This window comes from Sporothrix brasiliensis (assembly GCF_000820605.1).
Source record: "Sporothrix brasiliensis 5110 chromosome Unknown Cont17, whole genome shotgun sequence".
NCBI lineage: Eukaryota > Fungi > Ascomycota > Sordariomycetes > Ophiostomatales > Ophiostomataceae > Sporothrix > Sporothrix brasiliensis.
Window position 1 is genome coordinate 1313259 of NW_024467136.1, and position 14715 is coordinate 1327973.

A 14715-nucleotide genomic window follows, 5' to 3' on the forward strand; every position below is an offset into this window, starting at 1 on the left:
ATTGTACTCTTTATATCATGTTTTCGACCTGTATGTCTCTTTGCTTTTCATAACTCTTTACGCTAGACGACGAAAGACGGCCACTGGTTTTATAGAAATGGCCCTGCCACAAATTTATATATGCAAATTTATACATACCACAAATTACACCCTACATATGGTACCTATGACGTATTGCTACAGGGACAACAAAAAAACATACCCAAAGCGGTGTAAGTTGCAGGGAGTATGCCTTATAAACTAACGCTTCAGTCCAAGTGGCCCATGTAGCCTCATATACCTCCGTTGGCGGGTCCACCTCTTCTAGTGATCACTCGTCCATCTCGGGGATGAAGAGGATGCCCTGAATGAAGGAGAACACGGCCGCCTAGCCAAAGGTGCCGCCAATCTATCTTGACGCCCATGGCGGGAACCACGTACGGCCCGACAAATGGAACGGGAGACGCCGTGATGACGTCGAAGATAGCGCCAAAGGCCTGTCGGCTGTCGGTGGTTTCATTTATACAGTTCATCGCAGCAGAGTAGGGGTGCCGACTTACCATCATCTTCATAATCACTTGGCGGGTTGTGCAACGGCGGCGCCGACAAGAACAGACCGAACGGCGATGTACGCGATGGGGAGGTGCCAGACTGCCAGTATAAGGACGTGGGGATCCCGCCGTTTATCAGCTACGTGCCCGAGCTGCGCACGGAGCTGGTCGAGCACTGCAAGGCCATCTCTCAGCCGGACCTAGACGTCGGCTTTTGCCGGATGAGCTCAAGACGCTGGGGCTGGCCGCGTCAACGCTGGTCGGGTTCATCAGCGACAACGGCGCGCCCGGCCGCCGTACAATCGGAGGCGGCCGCACGCCAACAACGGATAGCGTTGTCAGTCCCAACGTAGTCTCGTGGAACGACATTTAACCGTCGTGACTCGACTGGGCCGACGGTGCTGCCGCACGAAACGTGCAATCGTCGCCCGGCGCCTCGACCTTACCCTTTGCCACGGACCTGTGTGTGTCGATGAGCAGGGGGCGGTTGGGGCAACTCTGTCCCTCAAAAGACAGGGATGCCCACCGACGGCGACGACGGACGCGACGCTCCCGCGGTCATGGTTGGCCGTCGACGCTTGCGGAACCACGTCTTCCGTGGCGCCCGAAGAGCTGCTTGAACTGAAAGCCAATCCAGACATGGCCAACAACCCAGCCAAGGACCCAGCCTACGATCCAATTCTCAACAAATTGCAAGCCCAGCCCGAAAACTGGCAGCCCAGGCCGACGATGGCTGGCTGCACGTTGACCTCTCGCGCTCAAAGCCACCGACGGTCTGCGGCTACCCGGCCGCTTCGACTTTGAACCACGGCGGCGGAGCAATGCCGTGGGGCCGCCCTTGGGTACCGCAGAGCGTCAAAATGCATAGCGGTGGGACGACAGAGTCTGCATATAAAGAAAAGTTAATAGTCAACTTACCTCCCAATATGCCGTACTATTAACAACGCCCACCATGTAGCGCCCAGAGCGTAAAAGAGCATCCCAAGACCCCCAAGACACAATGTACCCCGTTCCCCGCTCTGCCGAGTCATATTCAGCTATATCGACAATTTATTTTTGTGGACATCTCGTCTCGACCTCGGTCAATTGTCTGCAAGGCAAGGCTCCCAATGCGACGTTATAAATCCAATGCAGTCATGTGCCGTGGTCGCTGGCCCGTCCCCCAGAACAAGCTTAATCTCAGCCATTGCTGCGCTGCACCGGGTATTACGTCCAGGTACCGGTTGGCGGGCCGTGGTATGACTTGGCTGCGCAATCAAATAAAACCAATGTGCCTGCCAAGGGCTGGCCAGGTCCATGCCTAAATCAATATGGCAAGTCGGATGAGCAGATTGAATCGGCGGTCAACGAAAGGGGGGAGGCGAGAAGAAGAAGGACTGGGGGCTTCATGTAAATCGAAAGTAAATTATAATCATCTTATATACGACGATGTGCTCCTCGGCCACTTGATGTCTGTTGTGAGCTCCTGTAACCACATCCCGTGGCACGTTTTACAACATTGTTCTTGCCATATCCTATTCCAAGTCGCAATCGACACGATGACCGTCTCTCTTTCCGTCACGCTGGTCGGCCTGCTGGCCTCGCTGGCTGCAGGTGCCGCCACGGGTGCTCTGGCGGGCGAGGAGCATCCCGCTATCGCAACGTGGAAGTGCACCTCCGCGGGCGGCTGTGTCCAGCAAAACACCAGCATCGTGCTCGACCGCGACTCCAAGCTCGCCGCCGGCGCCGCCGGCTCGCGTTCTGCCGCCGACTACGCCGCCATGGGCGTCACCACGTCTGGCAACGCGCTGACGCTGCACCACTACGTCAACGGCCAGTCGGCGTCGCCCCGTGTCTACCTGCTCGACAGCAGCACCAACAAGTACGTGCTCATGAACCTGCAGAACAACCAGGAGCTGTCCGTCGACGTCGACCTGTCGTCGCTGCCCTGCGGCGAGAACGGCGCCTTTTATCTGTCGGAGATGGCGGCCGATGGCAGCGGCGGCACGGGCGGTGCGGGCGCCGGTGCGGCGGGCGGGTATGGCTACTGCGACGCGCAGTGCCAGGGCTTCTGCTGCAACGAGATGGACATTCTCGAGGCGAACTCGCAGGCCACGGCCATGACGCCGCACCCGTGCAAGGGCAGCAACTGCGACAAGGGCGGCTGCGGGTACAACCCCTATGCGAGCGGGCAGCGCAATTTCTGGGGGCCCGGCAAGACGGTCGACACGGGCAAGGTGTTCACGGTGGTGACGCAGTTTGCGGCGTCGGGCGGCCGGCTCACGTCCATCACGCGCAAGTACATTCAGGGCGGACGCCAGATCGACGGCGGCGGCACCATCAGCAACTGCGGCTCCGAGGGCGGCACGGGCGGTCTGCCTGGCATGGGCGAGGCTCTCGGTCGAGGCAGTAAGTCGTTCATCTCACCCCTTTTTCGTTATTGAAATCCTCCTACTCACACAAGTAGTGGTCCTTGCTATGAGCATCTGGAACGACGGCGCACAGCAAATGTCCTGGCTCGACCAGGGAAACAATGGTCCTTGTGCCGCTGGCCAGGGCACCCCGTCCAACATCCAGTCGCAGCACCCAGATACCCACGTCGTCTTCTCCAACATCCGCTGGGGCGACATTGGCACGACCACCAAGCAGTAGGGGACAAAAGGTAGAAGGGTTCTTCACAAAAAGACGGTAGACTGCTGGTTCATTGTTCGCCAAGCTACCAAAGTCGTGGTTGGGCGAGCAGTGTCAGGGTGACAAGGTGGGAAGTTCCGAGACCAAAGAGAAAAAAGGAAAGCAGTAAATAAATAAACCAAGTAGAAGATCAAGAAATTTGAAGAATCAAGCAACCGTTGTATTGATGAGAAGCCATTCAATGTTTGCTGGCGTACATAATCTGCATAACTTCGTTGCAAAATAGATCCGTAACCGCAGAAAAAGACGGAATGAGCACAAAAACCAAAAAAAAGAAAGAAAGACAAACCCAAAGCGCCGTAAATTGCAGTAGAAAGCAAAATCCAACCCAAGACCAAGTTTCCCCTTTGCAATGAGGCGCAAGCCAGACCCAGACCGTAAAACCGACGATATAAGAGAAATATGGCAAAAGGAAACCCCAAAACCCGTGGGAGCCAGAAATTAAGAATGGTATAAAACGATAAAAGGCAAGAGGAACAAAAGCAGGAAACGAAAGACAGTCAAGGAGAGTAGGGATCGTCCGTTGTCTCTACAGGTCTCCATCCTTTTGGCTGCCGCTCTCCCACAGCTGGAAGCTCTCGCCAGTACCGTCTATTGGCTCCAACAGAGCGGCCTCACAGGCAGGGTTCTCCCGGTTCGTCATAATGTCCTCGACGTTGGTCGTCTCCTCCAGAACGACGGCCTCGGACTCCGTGGCCTTGGCCGTGGCAGCCTCAACAACCTCAGACACCGTCTCCGCAGAAGCCTCCACAGCGGCCGTGGTAGTGGCAGCGGCAACAGCATCAATGCTCTGGGCAAGCTGCTGCTGCTGCTGCTGCTCCTCCCCCTCGGGTTCGTCCGATGCCACCAGAACGACCGACGCCTCGTCACAGCCATCGGCGTAGTAGTCAGCCGCATTGAGCTGCGACAGCGGGTTGCGTGCCTTGTCCACAGACATCTCATCCGTGTTGGCTGTGGCCGAGGTAGCTTCTGCACGGGCGGCACTGGTCTGGCTCACATCGTTGGGCGGCGGGATGTTCTCCTTGTCTCGGCCCTCGGCGCGCTCGCGGCGTGCCTTTAGCTCCGACTCCTCGTCGCTGCTAATGTCCAGGACACAGGTGCTGTGCTGCAGCAGGTTGGTCATTTCCTGCTCTGGCGTGTCCTCGTGAATGTCAAAGAACCATGAAGTGCTCATGCCGGAGGCGTCGTCCAGGGGCGACAGGCTGGGCGGGACAAGAGCCGACGAGGCCAGGCGCGTGTCAAACGACGAGAAGGTGCCCTTGAGGGCGGCGTCAAGCGAGAAGGGTGCGGCAGAGCCAAAGTTGGCGGCACCGGTGGCTGTGGGTGACGAGCGGCTCAGGTTGGAGGCGGCACGGCGCTTGCTGGTGAGAAGACCGCCACGGCGAGATGCGCGGGGGGTGCGGCCGGACAGAGACGAGGACAGAGACGAGCCAATCGGTGAGGTCGACATGCGGATGGGGCTGGTGCTGATCTTCATGGCCGCAGACTTGGCGGAAGGGCCCCGGGGTTTGAGCATGGTGCGGGGCGAAGACGAGAGTGACGACGACTTGACGTCGAAGATGTTGGCAACAGACGACACGTTCATGTTGGCCTTGGTGAGCGTGAAAGCCGGTTTCTTGAGTATGCTGCCGGCGGCCGGAGCTGAGCCATCAGCGCCCTTGGAACGCTTGGCCGACAGTTGCGGGTCAACGTTCTCGACGTCCTCGGCCTCGGTCCACGTCGGGGCCTTTCTCTTGGAAGCGAGTGACTGAGCAGCTGGTGATTGTTAGTTTGACGTGCCAACGTACGAATGTAGATATGCAGATAGAACGCGTCTCGAGCGTACCATTCTGTCTGTTCTTTGTGCTCGTCAGAGCCTGAAGCCGAGCCCCGTCGAGGGGAGCAAACGGCTGCCGAGCAATCGTCGCCATTGTGTCGAGTTGGTGATAAAAGAGTGAAGAGACAAAAACGGTGACTTTTTCGTGCCGAGGTCGGGTTGACGAGTTGTGACTAGGATGAAGCCGGACCGATCAAGAGATGTCGGTTTCGAGAGCTGAGATATGCTTCAGGTCGAGGATAAAGCACGTTATGAATAAAGTTGTCGTCGACGAAAGGGAGAGAGACGTGCAAGCACGAAGGAATGCAAAGGAAAGGGAGAGAGGTTAACCGTAATAAGAGAGCGGGAGGGAGAAGAAGAATAGAATCCAGACAGGAAATAAAGTGCAAAAGAGAAAAAGACCCGAGTAAGAAAAGAATAAGAGTAAGAGACAGACAATAGAGATGGGGCTTCAAGGGCATATGGGACAGAGGGAGGGCTAAAGGGAAGGAGAGGGGGGTAGAAGGGGAGACGAGGGAGGGAAAGGGGGAAGGAAGGACTGGCGACGAGAGGAACGAGGGCGTCAAGAGGGCGTCGCGTGTTGGCGTCCAAAATTTGACAGTGGTTGCAGCACTTGGCCGGCGTCTTGGGCCCATGAATGAGCCAAAACGGCCAAACCCTGGAACAGTGGAACTGGCTCCTTCCTGGGCAGTGACTGCTCAATCGGCAAGAGCGTACGAATGAATGTGGCCGCGACCTTGCTCTGGGTTTTGGCCTGCCTGGGGCCAAGTTTCGTTCCACGCCTTGCCAAACCAAAAAGGAAAGAGTGATGCATGGCACCTGCTCATGAGGGACCAGTGCACCAGCATTGTGAGCACTACGAATACGGAAAGATCTTACGACGATGGCTACTGGCAGAGGCAGGAGCAATGGCAGAATCAGGCAATGACGAGACGAAGAGTGCAGGAGCTCTGACGTGACAGGAAAGTGACATGGGCAGAGGCGGAGAAGCTGATAAACGATCTCAAGAGCCTCAGACAATAATCAACGTCTCTCATCCAGTAAACTTGCAGCGACGAGGGATGCCTGAAGGCTCTGGCAAGCACGAGAAGGGGAGGCATGCGTTGCATGGACGAAGAAGCGCCTTCCTGCAGGTCTTTGTAAGAGGTCGAACAACGGGGCGAAGCCAGAAAAGTAGAAGCAGAGATGAAATCAAAGCTCGACGCGCTCGGACTCGATGATCGAACCACAGAAAAATACCTTACGATCGGTGGACTGCCCCGCCGTGCTTGAAGTACAAGGTCGAGCCGTTTGCTAACCGACGGAAGAGCTGAGGAACAAGGAAGCTCGGAGGGCAAGCAGGCAAGACGGACGCAAGGGATGGTCCAAGGTCTCACGTAGACAAAAAGAGGGGAGAATTCAATTTACGAAAGTACGACTTGAGTCCTGCACTGCTGCGTTGGCGAACGGTCGCGCAGCCGGGCGACCTCCAGAACCTGTCGAGCCTGTCCGTGTGCCATGTTCCGTATGCCCATTTTTGCACTTTGAGGCCCCCTTTGTGTCATTCGAGGCCACAAAGCTGCCCTTCCATTCGCCGGCCCAAATTGGGACCAGCATTAGTGCTAAAATGCTTGCAGGGCCAAAGGACTGTATGAGCCAATCAGAGCGCGTCGTGTCCAATTACAGCCAATCAGCGCGTGTCCTTGTGTGTCTCGCTCAACCACAGACTCCACTTTTCTACCCGTCCCGTAGCCTGCTCTGACTGGCTCCAGGTGTACTGAGAGACTCCGCCCGGCATCGAACGCGTCGTGCTCCTTTCTGGCCCTGTTTATGGGTTTTGTGCCTCGCGTCAGCTGAACTGGGTGGAGATACAGGGTACGACGAAGCACTTGCAACCAAGCACTTGCGACCAGATTGGTCGCAGGAAAGCACAGTACGAGTATGGAGTACATGATGACGAAACAGAGCATATGGAAAGTCATTGATTCATTGATCATAAAGTTCTGTCAGGTCGGAACCGAAAAATGATGCATGGAAATGATACGCTGCGCTGGACCACCAGTTAAAACGCCTCAGAAACAACCACAAAAGAAGAAACAGGGCAAGCATGGACAAGAAACCGCCTCCATGCAACCAGACTGCGGCCAAAATGAGGGCAGGGCCTTAAGCAGGCAGCAGGACTCGAAGCCCAACCAACAGAAGTGAGCAGAGCGCCGCGAGGGAACAAGGTGAAAGAAGAATACGAAAGTCTGCGCAGTGCCGATCCGAGATGAAGAACCGGGCGAAGAATGAAACCAACAAACAAAGAGCAGGCCCCGAACGATTCGAAAACGCTCAGAATGGAATAGGGGGAAGGAGAAAAGAAAGGGCACGTCAGACAAGACCAACAAGCTCTATCTGCCTCGCTAAAGCGGCACCGGCAACCCAAGGGCCGATCAGGGCCGATCAAAAAGGAAGAATCTCAGAAACACGGGAGAGTGTCCTCCAGGAGATCATGAGCGCTAACGTGCATTCCAGCCAGCTGCGGCCTGAAATTGCACAAGAAGGGGGAAACGAGCAAAGGGACACACTGCTGAAAGATCTCACCCAGCACCTCGCGCCAGCGCCGGACGCACATTCAGCCTTGAAAGGTCGATTGCGGCAGCACGTGTGTGCAGTCGGTCATGCTGTTGATGTTGTAAACACCCAGCAAGCTCATCCGGAGATATTCTGACGCAAAGGCCTACGGCAAACAAGGTACAAGCGTTAGCTGCGTCCCCGACAAAGAAGAGGCAAACGGGAAAGAGGGCAAGCAATACGCACCGTCTGCCATGTCGACCGCCCGGCCTGGGTCCCAAAGAACTGAAACGACGAAGCCGCACCCGCAGACTGCGCCAGCGCCACGTCGCTCGGGAACCGGTAGACGCCCGCCGGTGCCGTGGCTGCGAGCGTCGTGCTGTAGTACAGGTTGTCCCACACGCCTGGCGTCGGGTCCTGGCCGGCCCCCGCCTGTGCCGGCGCCATGCTAAACTGCTGGCTCACCGTGTGCGCCCCAATCAAGGCGGCCAGTCCGCCAGGCGAGATCGTCTTGGCCGCAAACAGGGCGGCAATCGTGTCGGCTCCGCTGGTCGGGTCCGGGAGCATGTTGTCCGGCGCCGCATTCGTGTTGTCGGCGCGGCCCACATAAAACCGCATGCGGGGGCCGCCAGGACAGGCCGTCACGGCCGTCATGGCACCTAGCTGGATCAGATCGGCCATGGACGCGCCGTGCTGGTGGTACCGCTCGTACCATGCCCATGTCTGATTGGCAATGGCCTGCAGACCTGCATTGACGGGCCGTGCCAGCTCGGCCGGCGACAGCACAATCGAACCATCGGCCCCGCCGCCGCCGTAGCCAGCGCCGGTGTCCCAGGCCGCCGCATCGTGGAAGCCCAGACGGATGGCGCCGCGGGCGAGGGGCGAGCAGCCGCCCGAGGCCGGGTCGCTAAACAGAGAGTACATGTCGAGCATGGCGTACTTGTGCACGCAGCAGGCGTCGGCTGTGCAAGCATCCGATCCCAGCGGGCCTGGCGCATCGTACTCTGGAATTCCGTCGCCAAGCGGCTGGCCGCCGTTGCCCGACAGGACGGCCTTGATGTTCGCGCCAACAGGCGTTAGGGCCGAGTCGGGCAAGTTGGCAAGATCACCGAGGATGGTGGTCGAGCCCAGAAAGCCGGCCGGGGCGCGGGCCCCGAGCTGGCTCTCGTGGCGCTGCATCTTCTGTAAGTCGGCCAACAGCCTGCCCATACCGGGGTACGCTGTAACCACGTGGCCGGCAGCCAAGAGTTGGAGGGCGGAAGTGGTAAGCGACCTCATCGTAGTAATGAATCGTGAACAGGAGCGTGAAAAAAAGAAATTGCAGTGGTTACGTATCCGAGGAGGCCTTTGTTGTATCGTCAAAAGAGGGCTTCTCGAGTCACTTATATTTATTCGCTTGTTATGGTATCCCAAGTGGCGTTGCTCTGTACTTTTGTGTTTCGTGATTCGTACTCGTGGCTCGTGATCGACTGTCGTTGCTTGGATGTTTTCCATCGTTCCATGGCATCTCGTCGAGAGCTAAGCATCGGCATTCATATATACACAAGAGCACAACCAGATATGTGTGTGCATGCAGCTGGTTTGGGAGGCAAACTCGACGAGCATGACAAGGTGGCAGACGAGGCATGGCGGGCCAGCCCTTTGAAGACGTGATGCAGTCATCAGAGAGGAGGCTGAACAGCTAATACATTGATGAAACGGGCATCTACGTGAGGTGATTGGGTACATCGCCTGCAAGCTGTGGTTTTTCTAAAGATAGTGAGGTTGGGTATGGCATACATCTTGTAAAGATTGTAGTTGGTTTTATTATTTTTGTGTTTACAAAAAAGCGCACGACACTTATAAGTAACGTTGAATGCGAAATAATAATCCAAAAATAAAAATAAAATAAAAAGCCTCAAGTTCGGCCCCGACATTTGAAGTCAATACTTACACTATTAGGCCACGAAGGGGCAGACAGCCTTCAAAGATAAAACCAGCCTGACCGATAAATCCTTCCTACCTATTAATGCTTTCTGTTTGTTGACATCGTGATGTGGCGGCGGCTGATTAATGGATGTGGCTGAATCGCCCAAGAGCTGTGCCGTGAGAAAGACGGCGGGCCAGCCGGCCAAACCGCCAACTCTGGTAGGCATAGCCGAATAAATTAACCGAAACCACCTAAGCTCACAAACCATAAACCGCGCCCCCCAGATGCAATATATTGCCTTATGCGTTGTCACAAAGAAGACAGCAGTGTTTTTATACAGTTGCTCAACACCAGCCAGTTTACTTCACACAATGGCGCTTTCCGATCTGGACACGGCTGGTGTCCTGCAGTCATATCGAGCCTTCTAGTGCTTAGCCTGCGGTGGCTGGCCCAACTGCACGGAACGAATGCTCTGGGAATTTATCACTGGAGAAAATAAAAGGAAGTTATTGCCGTTCTCTCTCTCTCTCTCTTTTTTTTTTTTTTTTTTTTTTTTTTTTTGTGCCTACATGATCGTACACTTCGTATTTGTTTTGGGCGGTGGCATATCCAAGCCACCTCTATCTGCCTCCCAGTTTCTTTCCCACCCTCCGTAAAAGTCTACACAACCCGGCCGCTGTGCACCACCTTCTTGGAGGCTTCCTTGGCCTTCTTCTCGGCCTTGGCCATCTTCTTGGACGCCTTGCCAGTGTTTTGGTTGGACTTATCCGCCGAAATCATGTGCTGCTGCCGTGCCAGCTCTCTGTCTATCCGCAGCTGCTCGTCTCGCTTCTTCCTCCGGTGCCGCAGAATGGCGCGGCGGCTGCCGTAGCGCTGTGTGCCGGGCGTCTTGCCCTTGTGCGTGCCCATCAGACGGCCAATCTGGAAGTTGGATTCGCGGTACTGGTAGTTCTTGCCCACGAACAGCACGCGGTTCGACCGCTTGATGCGAATGTACGCGTTCCACCGGCGTGCTGCCCGTGCCGCCTTGGTCTCGCCGCCCTTTTGGTATTTGGAGCTGGAGCTGGAGCTGGAGGGCCCGTTGGCGGCCGCCTCGGCCGCCTCCACAGCCGCCACGTCGGGGTTCTCCTTCGCCTCGGCGCTGTCGGGTGGCTCTGCACTGGCCTCAATGACGCCCGCCCTGCGAATCACACGCCGCGGGATACCACTCCGCGTCAAGGGCTCGAACGTGGGTTGGGGCTTGCGGGGCACGGCCACCATGCCGAGCCGCCGCTTGCGGGCGGCGTGAGGATGGTACGGCAAGGTATCGTTGCGGTTAAAGGTGACACCAATGTACTGGCGGTCAGGGTGCTTGTGGGGGTCGCGGTAGTATTTGACGTAGCCGGCGACGGCGGCGTGGATGGTGTGGTCGCGGCCGAGGATGGTATTTTCGCCGGGAAACCAGAGCGTGCCGCGCTGTTTGTAGATAATTGTGCCGGGCAGGACGTATTGGTCTGAAAAGGTTAGCGGTGACAAGCACTGCGGTTGGGCATCACGACTCGGCGCAACAACCGGAACTCACCCCCTACGCGCTTGGCGCCCATCTTCTTGGGGATCGTCTTCTTGAACGTCACCCGGTAAGCGCCCTGCGCCTTGACGGACGCAAAACGCTGACCCTCGACGGCGGTATTGGCAGCCAAAAGACTGCTGCAGCCAGTTGGTGCTGCCGTCGCCGTTGAAGCCGTGATTAATGGCGTCGCTGTTGGCCGCTTCACGGCTGCCCGGATGGGCAGCCGCAGCTGCATAAGGCGCATTGATTTTGCGGTCGGAACCAATCGGTCGCGTGGAGTCCGCTCGGGAGGGAGCTTGTTGTCGGACGTCGTCGTGGTCGCAAACGCAAACGTTCACCAAAGAGTTCAATCCAATCGCCGGAGGTTTGTTTTCTCGGGTAGAGTAAAAATTTCAAAGAACACCAGCTGCACGTGACCTTCAAATTGGAACGTCGTTTTTGGTCACTCCCCAGTGAGCTTTTTTGGACTAGCGTGATTGGAACTCGAACTCTGGCCGTGTCAACTTGAGATATCTATTATGAACGTCGAGGATCGTCTTGTTCACAGCATTGTACGACATATTGTAGAATGGAATTGTTCAAAGTAAAATAATTTGTCTAACGCTTACTGTGCTCCTGCCATGAGCTTGAACTCAGGGTATCCGTGATTACCTAATACATTTTTATTCCGAGCGGTTCTCTGTTGTATTTGGCCATTTATGCGGGGCTCCACCTTTTCCAGGGGTCTTTTGCGCCTGCCGTTCTGGCCAGCTGGCTCACTGAGCTGGTCTTCTGCACCTCAGCCCTTCGTTGGCGCTACGTCAACAATCAAACCTCTTCGATTTGACTTCCATCCACATCGATTGCGTGTCTCAACCACGACTCAGCACAACGCCCTGCACCTACCGACGGACATCGTTACTGCCTCTCCCATAACCACCATGTTTGCACGCTCCACCCTCTTTGCCTGGGCGCTGACCCTTCTCTATGCGCATGTCGCCTTTGCGCAGTTTGGCTTCTTCGACCAAATGTTTGGCGGCGGCGGCGGCCAGCAGCACAACGACCCGCAGAACGTGCCGAGCGACTCGGCGTGGTACCGGGGCAACGTCGAGAAGATGCACTGCGACAAATATCTGTGTCCAGACACCCTGGGTAGGCCTTTCGATTTCTTCCCCTCTTGTAATATACTCTATTGTCCACGGCCTTCTAACTGCTTTGCAGCGTGTGTCCACTTTGCCCACCACTGCCCGTGCCCGTTCCCGAGCATCGAGGACAAGTTTGAGCTGGCCGAGGGCAACCGGCTGTGTGTGTCGCGCGGTGGATTCAAGGAGGGCGAGGCGGCGCGCAAGATTGAGCTGGCACGAAAAGGTATGCTGTAAAAGAGAGGGAGAGAACACGGATCAGGGACATATGGACGGAGTCAACGTTTCGTATGGTTATACATTTTATAGCGAAAGGACTTGCATAACAGATTTCTACAAATACAGGAATTGCATGATTTGCAGGGAATATGAGAGAAGAACAAAAATGCAGTGAAATTCCACCACAATTAGAGCTTTCCATGGACAGTAACGGTTGCCGCGTCACTCTAAAAATAAATGCAAAGGCTTCATCCTATGTTATGGCACCAGGGTCATTATCGTCAGTCATCGTCGCTGCCGCTGTTATCGTCGTTGTTGCCGTTGTCGTCAACATGGTTCGCCCCATCATCATTTTCTTCTTCTTCCTCCTCCTCCTCATCTTCGGAGTCGCCCTCTTCGTCTTCAATGTCGCTGTTTGCGGGAGGAATTTCCACCTTGGCAGTCTTTGCGAGTTTCAAAAGGTACGCTCTCATAGGCTCGGCCTGCCCGGCGTTGTGCTTGCACGACGTGGCCCCGTCAAAGAGGACAGGGTCCGAGAAGGACGCGTTGACACTGGACAACTGGCGTGGGTTGTCAATGGAGATTTCGCGGAGCCTGTTGGCCAGTGGGTCGATAGCCAGTTCTTCCAGGAAGCCCGTCCAGATGGCTGGCGGGTAGGTCGTGTTGTCAGGGTCGCCGAGTGCAATGTTCCATAGGGACAGTGAGTTGAGCAGTCGTATGCGGCGGAGCAGGCGGAGCAAGTGAGGTACGGACATCTCCGTGTGGCCTAGTTCGAGGCGCCGCAACCCTGGTGGGAGGGTGACGGACGGAGACGGAGTCGGGGAGAACAATGACGTCGAAGACGACGAAGACGGAGACGTAAGAAACGGATACCAATCTGGCAACGGTTTGCCTAGATAAGAAATAAAGACGTCGGCGCGGCGCATCTTGCAGTTTTGCAGGTTGAGGCGCAGCCACTCGACGTTGATGGCCTGTGCCAAAAAGGCGTGGAAGGGTAGACTGGCGATGCTAACAGGCTGGTACCGTGTTCCCGCAGCTAAGAACGCTAGCACATGGTTGAAATTCGGATCCGTGTGGAAGTTGACGTCTAGTTGCAGCTGCTTCAATCCCGACACAACGGCTAGCATTGGCGCGGGATTGGTGCCCGGTGCTACGGTCAGATCAAAGGCTCGCGCTGTCAGGCCAAAACGGCGCGCACGCAGCATCACATTGAGGTTTGATGGCCGCACGCCGGCCACGGCGTTGGCCTTGGCGAGGGCGGCTAAGATCATCGAAAACGTCTCTGAAGCAAAGGTGACATCGTGCCGTAGCAGAATCGATCCCTCGCCCATCTCTTTGAGAACCGTGGCATAGCCGTAGCTGTGCCAGGCCCGCGAGGGCCCGTCGCGGAAGCGCGTGCGCGAGTCAAAGTCGCGTATGTCGACGGTCTGGAGATTCGGCAGGTTGGCAAAAGCCGCTGCCAGCATGTCCACGCCCCGGCCGGTGCACGCCAGAGACATTTGCTGTCCCATGGCAATCTGGAACACGATTGTCTTTTCTTCCGAATCAAATTTCTCGATGAGCTTGTTCGGGAACCTGTCAAGGCCAAAGGAGACATGCTGCAACGTTTGGCTCAGAGTCGGGTGCTGGGAAATGTCCAGGAGCGTCTGCAGACTGAAGTCCGTGAGCATGAATTGCTTGCGGCGGAAGAATTCGTGGCTGAAGGAGTGGAAAAGGGCGCGCTCGATGGTGCGTGAGACCAGGCGGACGCTGCAGAGGTCGGTGGTCGAGAGGTGCCGTGTGATGCGGAGGAGCATCTCGATCGGCAGCCTCTCCAGGGGCTGCGAAGAGTTGTCCAAGGCGATGTCCATGATGGCGGTCTGTTGGCGAATATAGAATTTGGAAAAGAAAAGAAAGGAAAAGAAAACGGAGCAACGAGACACAAGAAGTGAAGCTATTCGCAAGTCCCACTACAACACAAAGTGACGACGACAGAAGATGAAGCGACAAAGCACTGAACGGAAGGATGCAGAACATCAACATGTACATCAAACCATCATCAACATGTCTGCACGTTGACCTCGGGCGAGCGCAGCGAGCTCTGTCGTTTGTATTAATAAAGGGCCACTGGATTTGCTCAATAGAAGTTTGGCGCTCGGCTGCCTGCAATAACGTTGCAAACGGTGGGGACGTCGGGGGTAAAGGTGGGCTTGGTGCCTAAACAGTGACAAGGCTGACAGAGGCACTGGATCCCCGCAGTTGGCGTTGTTTTCAGCACGCTTCGTGCGTTCTAAACGACTGGGCAAGAGTGCAAGTTAGTTGCACTTTCCGTAAACAAAAACCAGGCTTGGATAGCCACACAGAACAGGGGAAAAGCTTCGTGGTGC

At 56.1% G+C, this 14715-nt stretch overlaps 7 protein-coding genes across 7 annotated transcripts; 3 read left to right on the forward strand and 4 right to left on the reverse strand.

The window, feature by feature from the left end:
* Positions 1-402: 402 nt before the first annotated feature.
* On the forward strand, positions 403-1334 carry SPBR_03091 (uncharacterized protein; the record flags this gene model as incomplete). The annotated part of the gene is made up of 4 exons (XM_040761394.1): positions 403-485; positions 595-736; positions 763-867; positions 1047-1334. The coding sequence occupies 4 exons, from the start codon at positions 403-405 to the stop codon at positions 1332-1334; spliced, it is 618 nt and encodes a 205-aa protein (XP_040620372.1).
* A 734-nt stretch (positions 1335-2068) lies between these two features.
* On the forward strand, positions 2069-3161 carry SPBR_02978 (endoglucanase; the record flags this gene model as incomplete). The annotated part of the gene is made up of 2 exons (XM_040761281.1): positions 2069-2918; positions 2974-3161. 2 exons carry the CDS (start codon positions 2069-2071, stop codon positions 3159-3161), a joined length of 1038 nt encoding a protein of 345 aa, XP_040620373.1.
* Positions 3162-3729: 568 nt separating this feature from the next.
* Positions 3730-5110, reverse strand: SPBR_02813 (uncharacterized protein; the record flags this gene model as incomplete). The annotated part of the gene is made up of 2 exons (XM_040761116.1): positions 3730-4955; positions 5026-5110. The coding sequence occupies 2 exons, from the start codon at positions 5108-5110 to the stop codon at positions 3730-3732; spliced, it is 1311 nt and encodes a 436-aa protein (XP_040620374.1).
* A 2502-nt stretch (positions 5111-7612) lies between these two features.
* SPBR_02905 (ligninase H2) lies at positions 7613-8829 on the reverse strand (the record flags this gene model as incomplete). Its single annotated transcript, XM_040761208.1, has 2 exons — positions 7613-7717; positions 7798-8829. 2 exons carry the CDS (start codon positions 8827-8829, stop codon positions 7613-7615), a joined length of 1137 nt encoding a protein of 378 aa, XP_040620375.1.
* Positions 8830-10120: 1291 nt separating this feature from the next.
* On the reverse strand, positions 10121-11253 carry SPBR_02953 (50S ribosomal protein; the record flags this gene model as incomplete). The annotated part of the gene is made up of 2 exons (XM_040761256.1): positions 10121-10953; positions 11022-11253. The coding sequence occupies 2 exons, from the start codon at positions 11251-11253 to the stop codon at positions 10121-10123; spliced, it is 1065 nt and encodes a 354-aa protein (XP_040620376.1).
* Positions 11254-11929: 676 nt separating this feature from the next.
* SPBR_03329 (uncharacterized protein) lies at positions 11930-12367 on the forward strand (the record flags this gene model as incomplete). Its single annotated transcript, XM_040761631.1, has 2 exons — positions 11930-12140; positions 12210-12367. 2 exons carry the CDS (start codon positions 11930-11932, stop codon positions 12365-12367), a joined length of 369 nt encoding a protein of 122 aa, XP_040620377.1.
* A 263-nt stretch (positions 12368-12630) lies between these two features.
* On the reverse strand, positions 12631-14199 carry SPBR_02729 (f-box domain containing protein; the record flags this gene model as incomplete). The annotated part of the gene is made up of 1 exon (XM_040761032.1): positions 12631-14199. One exon carries the CDS (start codon positions 14197-14199, stop codon positions 12631-12633), a length of 1569 nt encoding a protein of 522 aa, XP_040620378.1.
* Between the last annotated feature and the right edge of the window lie 516 nt (positions 14200-14715).